General features: G+C 39.5%; 1 protein-coding gene across 4 annotated transcripts in view; it reads left to right on the forward strand.

Annotated features, from left to right (window-relative positions):
* Positions 1–271: 271 nt before the first annotated feature.
* The window catches only part of LOC308270263 (cyclic AMP-dependent transcription factor ATF-7), a gene marked incomplete at both ends in the record, with an annotated part of 83,789 nt that continues 65,876 nt past the window's right edge, over positions 272–18,184 (forward strand). For 3 of the 4 annotated variants that reach the window (XM_080706063.1, XM_080706064.1, XM_080706065.1), the window contains one exon: positions 279–326. In XM_080706063.1, the coding sequence (XP_080562189.1) occupies positions 279–326 (48 nt within the window). Of the gene's footprint in view, positions 327–18,184 lie in introns of all 4 variants that reach the window. The other variant, XM_080706066.1, reaches the window with a different exon arrangement.

Below are 18,184 nucleotides of genomic sequence, written 5' to 3' on the forward strand. Positions count from 1 at the left end.
AGCAGAAAGAAGAAAAATCTAGCAAAGGTTTGGAATTCCTTGACTATTTAAGTCTGAATTTTTCTAATTAAAAGTTTCAGTTACAGCACAGTAGATCACATGCCACCTGTCTAATGGGTCTCTCCAAAGTAGCCTGTGTTTACAGCCTTGATAGATGGCATTCTTGGAACACCTGTTTCTGGGCTTGATATTTTTGAAGCACATTTTTTTGCTCCAGCGTATTTAACATAACTTTTCCCCTACCTCCCCCTCCTCAGCTCCGCTCAGCTATATGAAATATGGGAGACGACAGACCGTTTGTGTGCAATGCCCCGGGCTGTGGACAGGTACGTTTACAATATACTTTATTGTGAATGTCTCGTTGTGAATCAAAGTGGCTGTTTTATCACTGAGGCAAAGAGTTTAAAGCCGGTATTTTACGTGATCACTGGAGGTAATCAGATCAGAGGATTTGCAGTGTGTAAATCCAAGTTATGAGGAAGTGTAGGCACTCTACCGTAATGAAATCTGCCTTGCTCTCTTCCATATTGTTATTCTACCGGTGTTTGTTTTCCTACACACACTGCTGAAGAATACATGTTGCTCTCTCCTCCGTTGTAAACATATCCATCTAAATACAAAGCAAGTTTAGAAATATCTTTGTAAATATAAAAGTCTGCTTAATATATTTGGAGAGGCAGGTGAGAATGTACCCTTCATTGTGAACCCCAATTTGAGGGTCTGGATTTTTTTAAAGAAGAAAAAATATATGGTTTTTTTTTTTTTTTTTTTTTTTTTTTACTGTTATTCCAGAAAAATGTTTAACAGCTAAGGAAGATATTTAGGAAAGAAAAATCCAACATTAGAACCTGAGATCGCACCACACTATATATAAACATCTTCTGTCTCATGCTATGAAATATATTATTCTGTGTATCATCTGCCATGTAATTACTTACATATGTGTACATTATACATCAGATATTTTTCATAATATGCCTTTATGCCTTTTTAATAAAAATAATTTTGTTGAAATTGACTAAAATTTTTTTTTTGGTACCAGGGATAGAACCCGGGGGGCATTCTACCTCCGAGCTATACCTCAAGCCCTACTTTTTCTATTCTTTATTTGAAACAGAGTCTCATAAGTTGCACAAGGCCTCACTAAGTGGATGAGGCTGGCCGTGAACCGCGATCCTCCTATCTCAGCCTCCCAAAAGCTGGAATTACAAGCATGTGTCACCATGCCTGGCTAAAATATATATATATATATATATATATTTGGGTCTAGGGATGGGACCCAAGGGCATTTGACCTCCAAGCCACACCTCCTGCCCTATATTTATTCTTTATTTTGAAACAGGGTTTCACTGAGTTGTGGAGGGCCTCACTAAGTAGCTGAGGCTGTCCGCGAACTGCGAACCTCCGGTTTCCACCTCCCAAATGCTGGGATTACAAGCGTGTGCCACCACGCCCGGCTTTTTGAACCTTCTTAACTCTTTCCTAGACTAAATACCATGCTCCACAAAGAATGAAAAAAGAATTATAAGAAAAGTTTTATCTGATTTTATTAATTAATTTTATAGAACCTGAAGAGTGCCTTTCTGTTCATGTTTATAACTGAACATGACATGTCACTGTCCAGTGACACTTACTGGTGATATGTGAGATTGCAGGCTTGTTTTATTCAACACTAAATATTTGGACAAAAAGGAACTTCGTTCTAGAGATTTTTTTTTTTTTTTTTTTTCAGAACCAGGGATGGAACCCAGGGGCATTCTACCTCCAAGCTACATCTCCAGCCCCATTTTTTATTCTTTATTTTGAAGCAGAGTCTCACTGAGTTGCAAAGGCCTCACTAAGTAGCTGAGGCTGTCTGCGAACCATGATCCTCCGGTCTCAGCCTCCCCAATACTGGGTATCCCTGGTACCAAAAAAAAAAATTTTAGTCAATTTCAACAAAATTATTTTTATTAAAAAGGCATAAAGGAGCCGGGCATGGTGGCGCACGCTTGTAATCCCAGCATTCGGGAGGCTGAGACCTGGAGGATCGTGGTTTACTGATAGCCTCAGCTACTTAGTGAGGCCCTCTGCAACTCATTGAGACCCGGTTTCAAAATAAAGAATAAAAAATAGGGCAGGGGGTGTAACTCGGAGGTAGAATGCCCCTAGGTTCCATCCCCAGACCCGCAAAAAAAAAAAAAAAAAAAGGCATAAAGGCATATAATGAAAAACAAGCGTGCGCCACCACGCCTGGCTTAGAGGTTTTTAAGAATTGGGATTTGAGATGTAAATGAGATGGCAATAGTGGCAAGGAATGGACAGAGAGAAAATTCCAAATTTTGGTAAATGCTGAAAAATTCAGATAAGATATTAACAAAGCTATTGTATGCTGCATTATTCTGCATCCTAGTGTGTATTTCCTTTTCCTTGTCAGGATTTCCACTTTATTGTTGACTGCTTGTTTCCCTGTGTGGTTTATATCTTTTCTTTTGCTTCTTAATGGAAGGTAGTTGGAAAAATTGGGCAAATTTGTTTCATTTTTCAAATAGCTTTACTAAAGTACATAATTAAAAATGATCTCTCCAACTTCTTGTGTGTGATTTTGAAATACTGTTTAATTTGACTCCTATAACTGATAACCTGGTAACCTTTTCATTTTTCTACTTGAAAGTATACATTTTTGGTGAGAGGGTTTATTTTTCTTATACTTATTATTTTTCTTCATTTATTGTTTAAACTACTCATATTCTATGCCCCTCTTATATTTTGTATGCTTAAAATTACCCAGACAATGACTTCTCAAAGAAACAAAAAAAATGCATGATAAAAATAAGGAATATAAGCTGGGCATGGTGGCGCATGCTTGGGGGGGCTGAGATAGGAGGATCACAGTTCGAAACCAGCCTCAGCTACTTAGTGAGGCCCTATGCAACTCATTGAGACCTTGTTTCAAAATAAAGAATAAAAAGTTGGGCTGAAGGTGTAGCTCAGCTGCTTAGTGAGGCCCTTTGCAAATCAGTGAGAACCTGTTTCAAAATAAAGAATAAATAGGGCTGGGGGTGTACCTTGGCAATAGAATGCCCCTGGGTTCCATCCCCAGTACCACAAAAGAAAAGAAAAGAAAACATTTCTTGGTATAAGTAAAAAAATATAAACAGCATCTCTTTAGTCTGTCTTGTCAGAAGAGTAGTATTCACGGAAATTTCACAAATTTGTGAAATGCGTGCCTATTTTCTTGTTTTTCTTGTTTTTGTTTTGTCTTTTTTTTAAAAAAGTGTTTTATGTCATTTGGGGACTATGGGGACTAGAGGGAGGCAAACAGGGGGGACGTGTTTCTTTGGTTCCTCCCTGTATTGCTGGGTTTTGTTTTACCGTAAGCCTTTCCTTTCTCCTACATTTCTTTCTCATTTATGGATTGTCTGTTGATATTTTGGCTACTAGGATTCAGTATTACCTGTGCTTTAGGTGCTGAAAGTTTTTTTTCCCCTCAGTGGGAAAGTGAGTGCAGAATTTAGGAGAATTGATACTTTCTTGAGAATACAAGTTTGCTTGTTTCATAGGAAAAGGGTAGAAAGTTACAGCTTAAGACTATGTGTGTATGTGGGGGCACTGGGGTTTGAACCCAGGGACATTCTACCTCAGAGCTACACCCCTAGCCCTATTTTTTACTTTTTTTTTTTTTTTTTTTTTTTTTTGCAGTACTGGGAATGGAACCCAGAGGCATTCTACCTTTGAGCTACACCCCCAGTCTTATTTTTTATTCTTTATTTTGAAACTAGGTCTCACTAAGTTGCAGAGGGCCTAAGTAGTAGCTCAGGCTGGCCTCAAACCTGAATCCTCCTGTCTCAACTTCCCAAATGCTAGTATTACAAGCAAGCGCTACCATGCCTGGCTTTCTCTTATTTTTGAAACGGTCTCACTAAGTTGTGGAAGGCCTCACGAAGTAGCTGAGGCTGGCTACAAACTTGTGATCCTCCTGTCTCAGCCTCCCAAGAACTGGAATTACAAGCACATGCCACCAGCCCTGGCTTCGGTTTCAGAATTTGAAGGCAGCATGGTTCATCCCTTTCCCTCCTTTTCATATCAAAACTGTGTTCAGATTAAATTATAGTTCTGCACTTTTATTTACTCTCTGTCCAAGTCTCCTCCGATTTCTGATAACAAATAACTCAAGTGGAATCTCTACAAGATATACTGTAATTGCTGTACGTTATATAAAATAGTGAAAATCTGGCAGAGAAGATAAATTTGGTAAAGTTAATTACTTTGACCGGGCGTGGTGGTGCACACTTGTAATCCCAGCATTTGGGAAGCTGAGACAGGAGGATCACAGTTTGTGGACAGCCTCATCTATTTAGTGGGGCCCTTTGCAACTCAATGAGACACTGTTTCAAAATAAAGAATAAAAAATAGGACTGGAGTTGTAGTTCAGAGGTAGAATGCCCCTGGGTCCCATCCCCAGCACTGCAAAAAAAAAAAAAAAAAAAAAAAAAAAAAAAGTTAACTACCATGACCTATTATCCAACTTCCCATGTCCCTTGAGAATGGTTTCATTCTGAAACCAACTTGAGACTTCTGAAACCAACTTGAGACTTCTAAGTTTATATGTATTATACTTGTCATTGGCTCAGTTATTTGTCCTGGAAATGGTAGAATACTAAAAATGTTAAGTCCCAGGAGGGGTAATAATTTTTGGATGGCATGGTTTAGAACCTCGCAGCCTGGGGTGGTGGCACACTGTTGTAATTCCTATCATTTGGAAGGCTGAGACAGGAGGATCACAGTTCGCCGGCAGCCTCAGCTACTTAGTCAGGCTCTTTACAGCTCAGTGAAACCCTGTTTCAAAATAGAGTAAAAAATAGGGTTGGTGGTATAGCTTGAACATAGAAAGCCCTTGGTTCCATCCCCAGTACTGGAAAAAAAAAAAAAAAAAACTTGCCAGGTATGGTGGTGCATGCTTATATATAATTCCAGTACTTGGGAGGCTGAGACAGGAGGATCACAGGCTTGCAACCAGCCTCATCTACTTAGTAAGGCCCTCTGTAACTTAGTGAGACCCTGTTTCAAATAAAGAATAAAATAGGGCTAGGGGTATAGCTTTGAGGTAGAATGCCCTAGAATTCAATGTTCTATCCCCAGTACTACAAAAAAAAAAAAAGTCTCAAAAAGCAGTTTTCTCTGCCAGGCATGGTAGTGCACGACTATAATCCCAGTACTTGAGAGTCTGAGACAAGAGGATCACAGACTTGAGGATAGCCTAAGCAAGACTCTCATAAATCTAGTGAGACCCTGTTTCAAAATAAAAATGAAATAGGGCTGGGGTAAAGTTCAGAGGTAGAATGCCCTAGAGTTCAATTCCCAGAACTAAAAAAACAAAAAAAGGCAGTAGTTTCTACCAGGTAGAGAAAGAAGGAATGAAAGCAAATTATAATTCAGGAAAATGATTCTTAAAAAGAAAGAAGACGCCAGGCGTTGTGATGCACGCTTGTAATCCCAGCGCTTGGGAGGCAGAGACAGGAGGATCGCGCAGGTTCGAAACCAGCCTCAGTTAATGAGTGAGGCTCTCAGCAACTTAGAGAGACCTTGTTTCCAAATAGGTATGAAATAGGTCTGGGAGTATAGCCCAGAGATAGAAAAGCCCCTGGGTTCCACCCCCAGTACCAAAAAAAAAAAAAAAAAAAAGAAGACAAATAAAACTATAGGAGTCTTGCATTATTTCTATATTTGTTCCCTGCCCAGACTTTACCCTTTGTACCCCTAAACTCAGAAATCATCCTACACTTTTATATTATGGGAAGGTGAAAGGAAAATTCGCCTAAAATAGACTGGTGGATTATGTTCTCCACTATATAATCAAAGCCACCATGTTTTCAATAGATACGTAAACATGTTTTGGTTGCTAGGTCCTTAATGACTGTTATTTTTGGATTCTGTTCACGATTCCACTTCCCAACAGTAAGTCTGATGTGACACAGCTGAGTTCTAAATATGCTGCATGTGCTTTTTAAAAAAGGAAGATGGCTGCTGAAGTTGTGTTCTCTGCATTCTTATCTGAAAAGACAGGTGATAGGGTTTTTTTTAGCATTCTTACTCCTTTTCTCCAGGTGAGACTCTGTTTCTCTTAAAGCCTTATTACCATCAGACAAGCAATATTCCTGCTAAAACCCCTCCGTGGAATGTGGTAGCAGGACTTGTTAATATAACGAGCTGCCCCTTGAGAATGAGTTAGTGTTGTTAAGGCAACAGTGCCCCAGATACCCTGTTGGCAGAGAACTGGCTGAATTGAGTTGTATGGTTTTTTTTAAATGTTTATAAGATAGCATCTATTTAAACAACATTGCGACATAGCCGGGCGTGGTGGCGCACACTTGTAATCCCCGCGCTTGGGAGGCGGAGACAGGAGGATCGTGCAGGTTGGAAGCCAGCCGCGCGCGCTGGCTTAGGAGACCCTGTTTCCAAATAAAAAAGTGTAAAATAGGTCTGGGAGCGTAGCCCGGAAGTAGAAGGGTTTCCAGGAACCCCAGTACTACAAAAATAAATAAATAAATAAATAAATAAATAAATAAATAAATAAATATAAAAAAATAAAAGCATTGTGACTATGAAATGGCTTTGCCCCTGTATTATTGCTAAAATAATGGGAATATAGTCTCTCTGTGATTCTAGGAAGTCTTATAAAAGTTAATTCATGGTGTGTGTGTGTGTGTGTGTGTGTGTAAGAGAAAGAGATAAGTAATTGACACTTGCTATGTTGCCCAGGTTGGCCTCGAACTCCTAGTTCAAGTGATCCTCCTTCCTCAGCCCCCAAGTAGCTGGGACCACCACTGCGCCTAGCTTAGTCTTGTAAGTTTGATAATTTTGGGGATACTTTTGCTTAAGCTGGATTATAAAGCTATTTTATTTATTTACTTATTTATTTACTTATTTATTTATTTTTGGTGTTACCAGGAATGGAACCCAGGGACTTTCTACCTCTGGGCTATACTCCCTTACCTATTTTATATTTTATTTGGAAACAGGGTCTCACTAAGTTGCTGAGAGCCTCACTAAGTAGCTGAGGCTGGCTTCGAACCTGTGAAATCCTCCTGTCTCAGCCTCCCAAGTGCTGGGATTACAAGCGTGAGCCTTAATGCCCAGCTTATAAAGCTATTTTATTGTGTGTGGAAGGAGGTATAAATACTATGTCTCTGTCAGTAATCTTGAATTAGAGATAATCTTTCATGTGCATGCAGTTAGATAGCCTTTTGTTTACTTTTTCCTATTTTTTATCACCAGAAGTCAATAAATTTCATACTTATATCCTCCCTCTCAGACATACAGTACTGGTTGCAGTACATTTTATGCATTTTTTTTTTTTTGTAGGACTGGGAATTGAACTCAGGGGCATTCTACCTCTGAGCTACTCCCCATCCCTATTTTATTATTTATGTATTTATATTTATTTTTAATTTTTTGTGGTACTGGGGATAAAACCCAGGGAATTCTACCTCTGAGATACACCCCAGCTCTATTTTGCATTTTTTAATTTGAAACAGGGTCTCACTGAGTTGTGAAGGGCCTAAGTAGCTGAGGATATCCGTGAACCAGGATCTTTCTGTCTCAGCCTCCCAAATGCTAGGATTACAAGAGTGTGCCACCATACCTGGCACTTTATTCTTTTATTTTGAAACAAAGTCTCGCTAAATTGCAGAGGGCCTCACTAAGCAGCTGTCTGCGAACCAGAATTCTCCTGTCTCAGCTTCCCAAATTACTGGGATTACAAGCATGTGCCACCATTCCTGACTTTATTTTTTATTTTGAAATAGGGTTCAATAAATTGCAGAGGCCTCCATCCTCCTGTCTCAGTCTCCCCAATTACTTGGACCACACCCAACTAAACTATGCAAATTTAAGTAGACTTTCTCAGCTGGATATGGCGGTGCAGGCTTGTAATCCTATTAGTTGGGAGGCTAAGAAAGGAGGCTAGCAGGTTTGGGACCAGCCTTAGCAATTTAACAAGACATGTCTCAAAATAAAATGTTAAATTGGGATGGGGATGTAACTCAGAGGTAAACACTCCTGAGTTTAATCCTCAGTACCACAAAAATAAATTGATAGAAAAATGAAGAAACAGATCCAGGCATGGTGGCACATGCTTGTAATCCTAGCATTTGGGAGGCTGAGACAGGAGGATCACAGTTCGTGGACAGCCTCAGATACTTAGTAAGGTCCTCTGCTACTCAGTGAGACCCTGTTTCAAAATAAAGAATAAAAAATAGGACTGGAAGTGCAGCTTAGAGGTAGAATGCCCCCCTGGGTTCAATCTTTAGTACTGAAAAAAAAAAAAAAAGAAAGAAAAGAAAAGGCAAGACAGAAACAAATAGCCTGGGCATGGTGGCACACGCTTGTAATCCCTGCGCTTGGGAGGCTGAGACAAGAGGATCGTGTAGGTTCGAGGCCAGCCTTAGCTGGTTTAAGAGACCCTGTTTCCAAATAAAATATAAAATAGGTCTGGGAGTGTAGCCTAGAGGTAGAAGGCCCCTGGGTTCCATTCTCAGTACCAAAAAAAAAAAAAAAAAGAAAAAAAGAAAAGAAAAAGAAAAAAAAAAGAAAAGAAAGAAAGAGAGACCTTCTGGATACCATCATCAAATCTTTTTGTAGAACTAGTGGTCATATTGGCTTATTACATAAATGACTATTTCCTGAAACACCTTGCCTCTGAGGAAATACTACTCATGGACTATTAATATTGCCCCTTTACCAGCTATTAAGAAATGTTTCTGTCAAAGCAACTTTGTATCAACTCTGTTCTTCTAAGAGGAAATTATTTGATTATTTATCTGTCCAGCATGGCCATGAGGGGCTGATGACGTCTACTCTCAGATCTGATCTTATCCCAGAGGACCTCTAGGTACAGCTTGAAATTCTCTTCATATCCTTCTGAGACAAGAAGCATACAACTAACTCATTCATATCTAAGCTCTCTTCTTTCCAGAGGCCAAGAGTAGTAGTGGAGCCCTGGGCATGGGGGGTTTGAGGGCAGCTTCTTGCGCCTCCTCAACTTGTCACAGTAGGAATAATGTTTATGGTGCTGTGGTCCTGGCTTCACTTGGCATTTAACCAACCTCCAAAGCTGTTTATTGCTTCATATCCTCTGCCTCCATGAACATTATACCTTAAATCTCTATTTCTCTGTAATATATGAGGCAACAAATAGCTTCTAAGATTGGTTAAATGCTGGCATGCTGCAAAGGTGTATGTTTTATTGCCTATATAACACAAATCTATAGAGATTATTCCTATTACCCCACTGTTCCCACAAAAAGGGCCATACTGGTACTGTGGAATTCTGGATCTTTCATTGTATCCCTTTGGCAAGTTTCCCTGTTACCTGGCATGAGCGCACGGCGCGCACACACACACACACACACACACACACACACACACAAAACCCAAGGAAAAATGAGTTGCTGCTGATTACTAATTCTTTATGTTAGGGGAGCATCTTGAATTGGAAAATAATAAGGGAAGAAATGGCTCTGGTAGGTAAATGCCAGTTATAGTGGTATATTCTATGTTATGTTTACATGCTACGACAGGTGAAAGCAATTTCAGGCAAACAAATAAGCCTTTCTTCCTCACCCCCTGCCAAGAGCTTAAAAAATCAAATTTTTATTTAATAATTCATATTTCATTCAATAATTCATCCAGTTCCCATCTGGTAAGAGTGCTTGCATGCTGTCAGGCAGTCGGAAATACACTGCATTATACACAATTAGGCCAAATGCTAACCTTACTTTTTGTAATATGTTGATTTTGCAATGACTTTCAGTGCACTCTGAGTATGTTGCAATTTTATGTAACCCTGTGATGGAAGTGGACCACTGTTAATGCATCATATAGACAAAATTGGAACTGGAAATTGTAAAATGTAGAGGTGTTTAGAACAAGGGATTAAATTCAAGTCTCTTAATATCAGATCTGGCATTCTTGACACTTGCCTTTAGAAACATGTGGCTGGTTATTTCTTAAGTCATATTTATTATGACATTACAGAGAGCAGAGTATATTAAAAGCATCCTTGCTCCAGTCTTCTTCCAAAAGAAAAGCTGTGTGAACCCAATTGGAGTTACACCTAAGAAATTAAGGTGAACATTTCCAGTTAGTCATTCTTGTTTTCCTTGGATACAGCTTAAAATTTAAAGCGAAAGCCCAGAAACTGTTCTAAGAGCACTCCTGGATTGGGAGCAGGAGTGGGTGGGAATCTTACATTTTTGTGTCTCAGTTCCTCCCAAGTCAGGTGTGGGGCTCTTTCTTAGTCCCCTCTTTTCCAAACTGCTGATTTTATAAAATGCTTTCTGGATCTAAGAGCCTGTCCTTCATTTATCCCTCTTTTGCCACCCTTGCAGAATCACATATAGTCAGGTTTTTGACTTACAGAATATTGTCATTATATAGAATTCTTCATTTTTTTCCAGCTAGTACAGCAGATTAAAAAACAGCCAGTGTACTCCGTTTCTCTGCTTAGCGTTATTTCTTTAATGCAGATTGACTTGCTCAGCAATCGCTTTGTGAAGTCCTTGTTAGAGCCTCTCTGTATGTGGATTCATAACACATCTGTGTGTACATCTACAGTGCTGTATAAATAATAATAAGTAATCACCAGATGGCCTATAACTGCTCCTCTGGACCCTGTGGGTCTCTTGAAGCTGTTAGTAAAGTCTTCTGGCGTTTTGCTGGGGAAAACTTGTCATAGATTTATTTCTAAAAAAATTCAAACTCACAACTGGGTGTTTAGGACTAGATATTGCTGTCTGTGTTGTAAATATTTAACAGGCTTTATACAATGACAAGTAAAAGCGTCATTACTAACCACACACAGTGGCTCTGGAGCTCTTCTTCCCTCCTGGCCATTTACAAAGGAAAAGAAATGCTGATAAATTGTGCATTATGAACAAGGTATGAGAGATTCTCTCTGGAAGATCTCTCTGAGCAGAAGAAAAAGAACAACATTTTGCTAAAGGATTATAATTGGGCAAAGTTAAGCTTTTTAACCGTATGCCAATGACTTAAATTACACACAGTGCCCCCTTTAAATTGAACTTTATAATCCTTTAAAAAGAAGAGCTCTTTCAGCTAGTTTGGTCAGATCCAGGTTTTGATCTTAATTGAGTCTTTATAATCAAATGATAAGCTCTGTTGAAAGGGTTACAGTTGTGTTGGTAGACATTTGGCTAAATATTAGGCTTTCAATGATGTCTAAAAATCTGACATGTATTATTTTGTCATTATTTAGAGAAGAAAACAACTTTATTTTTGTCTTTTAATTTTTATGGAAACAGTTATATATTTTATGTAAAGAAAAATATCATATTTCAATTTTTTGTGCTGTGTTTTCTATTAATAATCCCTTTGCCTCAGTACTTATTCCAGAGTACTTGCTCAGTATATAAGGACATTAAAAAAAAAATTTGAAGTAGAACTCCTTACCACTTTAAGTGGGGTTTTCTCCCTTTGTTTGCCATAAGATATAACCAAAATGTTTCAAACAGAAATTGAGTATCTCATCTCTCAAGACTAGATTTTTTTTTCCTGTTGAGTGTTGATTCTGTTTAACCACAGAGGGACTGTTCTTTGAATTGTTGCACATGGCTGTTACTGATGTATAGAAAGCTTTTCTCTTTCAAAATCTCTTCGTGAAGAGATGATGTACAAATGATGGCGAGGAAGAAATGCAATCAACAATTCATTACAGGGAGGTTTTCCTTTTTAAATTTTTTCTCAAAAAATTGTTAAGGATAGGATTTTAAGAAAGAAAGCATCATGGAGAAAAGATGAAAAGTCTGTGGTATGTCTCTTTATAACAGTGTCTTGGCATTTTAATTTATTTCTTTGTACAGTGAAATGTGCTACCTAGGACTGTGCTTGGGTTAGAATCTGGACGATTTGCAATGGTCATGTGACACTACAGAGGGAATGAGAAAGAATTTTGTGAAATTAGCTCGTTCCCATTCTGGCATACCATGTGCTACGTGTGGCTGCTAATTTTGCCAGCAGATTGAAGTGCTGAAGCAACTTCTGCTCCAACAGATAAAATTGCCAGCCATCATTCCAGCTTTTACATCTTGCTGTTCATATCACTGATGCCAGATTTTGGGCAAACATAGTTCTGTCTTTAGATCCCAGGTGGAATTTGCAATTCCCTGAATTGGAAAGAATTCTTTCTTTTTTGTCTTTGAAAAACTTGAGTAATTCTGCAGAGAAAGTCAGCAGAATAAATTTGTAGCCTTGCTTTGTCCTTTGAGTCTTTTTGGAAAGCTGAGTGTTCTGTTTGCAGTCAGCAGATTGGCTGTCAAAGTTGCAGCTCTGCTTATCAAAGACATGGTCTCTGGAAGAGCCATTTATGTTATTCTATAGAGAATCATCCTGTAGCAAAAGAACACCTTCCTTCCAAGGGTCAGATCATATTTTTTTTTCTTTCTTTTTTTGCAGTACTGAAGATAGAACCCAGGAGCATATTACCTCTGAGCTACATTCTTAGCCCAATTTTATTCCTTATTTTAAAAAATTTCTCATGCCAGGCGTGGTGGCGCACCCTGTCATCCCCGTGCTTGGGAGGCAGAGACAGGAGGATTGCGCAGGTTCGAAGCCAGCCTTAGCTGGTTTAAGAGATCCTGTTTCCAAATAAAAAATAAATATATTTTAAAAATTAGGTCTGGGAGTGTAGCCTGGAGGTAGAAGGGCTTCCAGGAACCCCAATACCACCCAAAACAAAACAAAACATTTCTCACTAAGCTGCGAAGGGCCTAAGTAGCTGAGGCTGACTGCGAGCCTGGATCCTCCTGTCTCAGCCTCCCAAGTACTGGAATTACAAGCGTGGGCCACCACACCTGGCTCAGATCATCTTTTGATACTAAGTAATTATCCCTTGATTTTCCTGAAAAATAGCTCAATCTACCATAAATATTGCACCAGAACAGGTTGCAGACTTGGTTCCAATCATAAGCTCTGATTTCTTTAGCCATAGAGAGAAGCATCAGGATGACATAAGTATGCCACAGGTATAATGGTGGTGATCTTTCTGCCAAGAATCCCAATGTCCTTTATAAGCCTCCTGGCTTCTCTTTCTCTGAAGGAAATAAAGTTGTTTTTGTTGTTTGCACACCAGTCACTATAAAATACCATCGTTGCTGGGCATGGTGGTGCATGCCTGTAATCCCAGTACTGGAGAGGCTAAGACAGGAGGATCACAGGTTCAAGGACAGCCTCAGGAAGTAGTGAGAATCTCACCAGCCTAGTGAGACTTTGTTTCCAAATAAGAAATAAAATCAGGCTAAAAGGTAGAATGCCTCTGGGTTCAGTATATATGTACGTGTGTGTGTGTGTGTGTGTGTGTGTGTGTGTGTGTATAATAGAGTATATTTATACTCTATTATGTATATCTAGAGAGTATATATACATATATATAATAGAGTACATATATATATATATATATATATACACACACATACACACACTACATCTCACACACACACACCATAGTTAGAGTTGTCTTTCTGTCCTTCCTTCTCTTCCTCAAGCTTCTTTCCTTGTCTTTGGTTGACTGTCCTTTCCAGATTGAGCTCAAACCCTGCAGTTTAAGTTTTTATTTTTTGCCTTCCTCTTCTACATCTTGTCTTGGTTAGCCCTTGTATCTGATGGGTATTATTAACCAGCATTTCCTCTTTTGTGTGTGTGTGTGGTAGTGGGGATGGAACCCAGGGGCATTCTGCCTCCGAGCCACACTCCCAGCCCTAATTTTTAGTCTTTATTTTCTTGAAACAGGGTCTCACAGTTGCGAAGGGCCTCACTAAGTAGCTGAGGCTGTCTGCGAACCACGATCCTCCAGTGTCAGCCTACCGAATGCTGGGATTACAAGTGTGCACCACCATGCCTGGCTCCTCTGTTTTTAAATAACTAATAGACTTTCTTTTTAGAGCAATTGTACATTTACAGGAAAATTAAGTGAAAGAGAACTCCCCTACATGCTCTCATTCAACCTCACAGTCTCCTCTATTATTATTATCAGTGGCAGTAGTAGTAGTAGTGATAGGGGTATAGGGATTTAATCCAGAATCATTTTGCCACTGAGCTATATATACTCAGCCGTTTAAAATTATTTATTTTAGCCAGGCGTGGTGGCGCACACTTACAATCCCAGCATTAGGGAGACCGAGACAGGAGGATTGCGGTTTGCGGACAGCCTCAGCTACTTAGGCCCTTTGCAACTCAGTGAGACCTTGTTTCAAAATAAAGAATAAGCTGAGCGTGGTGGCGCACATTTGTAATCCCCGCGCTTGGGAGGCTGAGACAGGAGGATCGCGCAGGTTCGAAGCCAGCCTCAGCTACTTAGTGAGCCTCTCAGCAACTTAGTGAGACCCTGTTTCCAAATAAAATATAAAATAGGTCTGGGAGTATAGTCTGGAGGTAGAAAGCCTCTGGGTTCCACCCCTAGTATCACACACACACAAAATAAAGAAGAATAAAAAATATGCCAGGCATGGTGGTGCATGCTTGAATCCCAGCATTTGGGAGGCTGAGATAGGAGGATCATGGTTTGCGGACAGCCTCAGCTACTTAGACCCTTTGCAACCCAGTGAGACCCTGTTTCAAAATAAAGAATTAAAAAATAGGGCTGGGGTTTTAGCTCAGAGGTAGAATGCCCCTGGGTTCTATCCCTAGTACCGCAATAAATAAATAAATAAATAAATAAACAAACAAACAAATATTTTTGTGGTACTGGGAATTGAATCTAGGAGTGTTCTACCTCTAAGCTTTATCCCCAGTCCTATTATTTATTTACTTACTTATTTTTTCCTTTTTATTTTGAGACACAGTGTCTCTAAGCTACCCAAGTAAGCCTTGAACTTGTGATTCTCCTGCCTCAGCCTCCCACATAGCTGATACTGTAGAGCCTCACCGTTGCCCCCAGCTTAAGGCACTCTCTACTCTCTAGATTTGACTACTTTTGAGAATTTTCAGCCTTATCCTCAATACTGATTACCTTACTTGTTAAGTTTAATTAACTCCGGTAAAGCCTTTTTTTTTTTTTTTTTGTATTGAGTATTGAACCCAGGAGAAATTTTCTCCTAGCTATATCCTCAGCCCTTTTTGTTTCCTTATTTATTTATACTTATTTGCAGTACTGGTGATTCAACCCAGGAGCTGTCTACTCCCAAGCTTACCTCCAGCCCTATTTTTTATTCTTCTTTTTTTTTTTTTTTTTTTTTTTTTGAAACAAGGTCTCACTAAGTTGCAGAGGGCCTAAGTAGCTGAAGGTGGCCAAGAACCTGCAATCCTACTATCGCAGCCTCCCAAGTACTGGGATTAGAAGCATGCACCACCACACCTGGCACTTTTTTTTTCTCTTGTGGTACTGGAGATGGAACCCAGGGACATTCTACCTCCAAGCTACACCCCCAGCCTCACTAAGTAGCTGAGGCTGTTTGTGAACCACAATCCTCCTGTCTCAGCCTTCTGAATGCTGAGATTATAAGCATGTGCTACCACGCCTGGCTTTATTTATTTGTTTGTTTGTTTATTTATTTATTTATTTTGCTTTACTGAGGGTGGAACCCAGGGGCATTCTACCTCCAAGCTACACCCCCAACCAGAAATGTAGACATAACTAGAAAACTGGCATCTGAAAGCCATAGATTCCGGACTGTACTTTCAAGGCTTGTTTCTATCGTTAGTGACTATAGAAGTTTCTCTGACCGTGTAGAGTACCTGAAAGTCATGGATTCAGCATCTCCCACTAATAAGCCCAAAGAAGCATTATGGTGTCGTCTTTGTGAATTCTGGATTGTATTACTTCCATATTTATATTCCCTTCTTTCTCATCTTAGATTCAAGCCCATGTGCTTCCAAATAAAAGGATAGCGTATGGGTATCTTCCCTTGTGTAATGCCATATAGAGGCGGGGTTTTTGTTGGAATGGCTGGCATACTGATTATGATTACAGTATGTTTGTTTGTTTTAGTGTGGGGGGTGGGACTGAACCAAGAGCCATTCTACCTCTGAGCTATATATTGTTTTGAAACAGAATATTTATTTATTTATTTATTTATTTATTTGGTCCTGGGCATTGAACCTAGAGGCACTCTACCTCTAAGCTACATCTCCAGCTCTATTTTATGTTTTATTTTGAAACAAAGTGTAAGTTACAAAAGGCCTCACTAAGTAGGGAGGCTAGCCTTGAACCTGCGATCCTCATGTCTCAGCCTCCCAGGTACTGGAATTACAGACATGCACCACCACACCTGGCTTTACTTTTGGTTTTGAACAGGGTCTCATTAAGTTACTGAGAGTCTCACTAAGTTGCTGAGACTGGCCTTGAACCTGCGATCTTTCTATCTCAGCCTCCCAGGTACTGCTATTACAGGCATGTGTCATCATGCTTGGCCAGAAGTATGTTAACAGTATATTATGAGATGTATGATCTCCCCAGAATAACTTGCTTATTCAACGATATTTTTGGCATATGATTACCTGGAGGATCTTACTTATTGGATAATAATCTCTATGTGTATGTGCATGTGCATGTATGTGTGTGAAAGCGACAGAGACAGACTCCCGAGACAGAGAGATATGCCAGGAGTTCCTATAAAACTAAGTGCAATGATAGGCAATTCAGGAAAGCCACTATAGAACAAAGCTACAAGCTTAGCTCTTGATAGGTTATCAGACAGACCATGATTGTTTAATAGAGTCATTGATCCTCTTTCAAAGTAAAAAATAAAAAAGAACTGGGGTGTAGCTGTAGAGATTCCCAGAACCACAAAACAAAACAAAAAAAGTACATCTTTAAAAATTAATTTTGGTGCATTTTAATTATATAGTGAGAGTCATTGTGACATATTTGTACATGCACAAAACAAGAGGAGACTTCATTCTTTCACTGTATGCATCTGAAACTCACCTAGACAAGGCCTTCTGGAGGCTGGTACTTTTTGTTATACATATTTGACTGCCCAGAAGAGAGGAAGCTGCATACAGCATACCCAGGTAGCTCTTGGCAGAGTGGTAGTAAAGGTTTGAACATGCTGTACCTTGTTGGCAGTTCCTTTAGTCCCCAGGGAGGCATTTTGCTCCTCCACAGACAGTAATCGGTTTGTCAGAGTGAAAAGATTTTTGTTTTTTCCTTTATTTAGTAAAATGCAGTGGGCTAAGCCTTTCAGAGAAGCAATTTCTTCCTCCATTGTATGAACAGGTCGTGGAGGCTGTCTCTAAAACAAAGGGGCAGTGGTTATAGGAAAATTAGTGGCTAGGCGATAATTGGATCGGAGCTCTGTCAAGAAGACCACAGTCCATGTTTGGAAACGGGACTTGCTGCCATGCTATGCTTTTTTGCCTTAACATCAAAATAATGAGCAATAGGTGCTCTCCTTCAGACATAATTTTTCAGGCTCTTTTCTGAGCACTCTATAAGAATATATATACAATACGCTATTCATTTTTACTTAGTAGTTTTGATCTTTCATTTCTGTGCTTCCTTTGCTTTTTTAAAATTAATGAGCTATCAGAGCAATTTTAGGTTAACAGCAAAATTAAGTGGGAAAATACATATTTCTCATACATCCCATCCCCACACATATACAATGCCCCCCACTATCAACATACTGAACCAGAGTTGTATTTGTTATACTTGATGAACCTGTACTAATACATTATCACTTAAAGCCCATACTTTACACTAGGGTTCTCTCTTAATACTATTGTACATCCTATGGGTTTTAACAAATGTATAATGGTAAGTATCCACCACTGTAGTATTGTACAATATTTTGTTAGATTTAAACAGTGTGTGTGTGTGTGTGTGTGTGTGCGTGTGTGTGTGTGCGTGTGTGTGTGTTTGCAGTCCTGAGAATCGAGCCCAGGTCATGCATGCTAGGCAAGCTCTTACCACTGAGCTATACCTTTTGACCCTAAATATTTCTTTCTTCAGAGTGCTAATAAATACTGTGTGTGTGTGTGTGTGTGTGTGTGTGTGTGTGTGTCCCTGAGGATGGAACCCAGGGGCATTCTACCTCCGAGCTATAACCCCAGCCCTATTTTATATTCTTTATTTTGAAACAGGGTCTCACTGAGTTGCAAAGGGTCTCACTAAGTAGCTGAGGCTGTCCTCAAACCCTGATCCTCCTGTCTCAGCCTCCCAAATGCTGGGATTACAAGCATGCACCAC

Source organism: Muscardinus avellanarius (assembly GCF_963383645.1).
Source record: "Muscardinus avellanarius genome assembly, chromosome: 11".
NCBI classification, from domain to species: Eukaryota; Metazoa; Chordata; class Mammalia; order Rodentia; family Gliridae; genus Muscardinus; species Muscardinus avellanarius.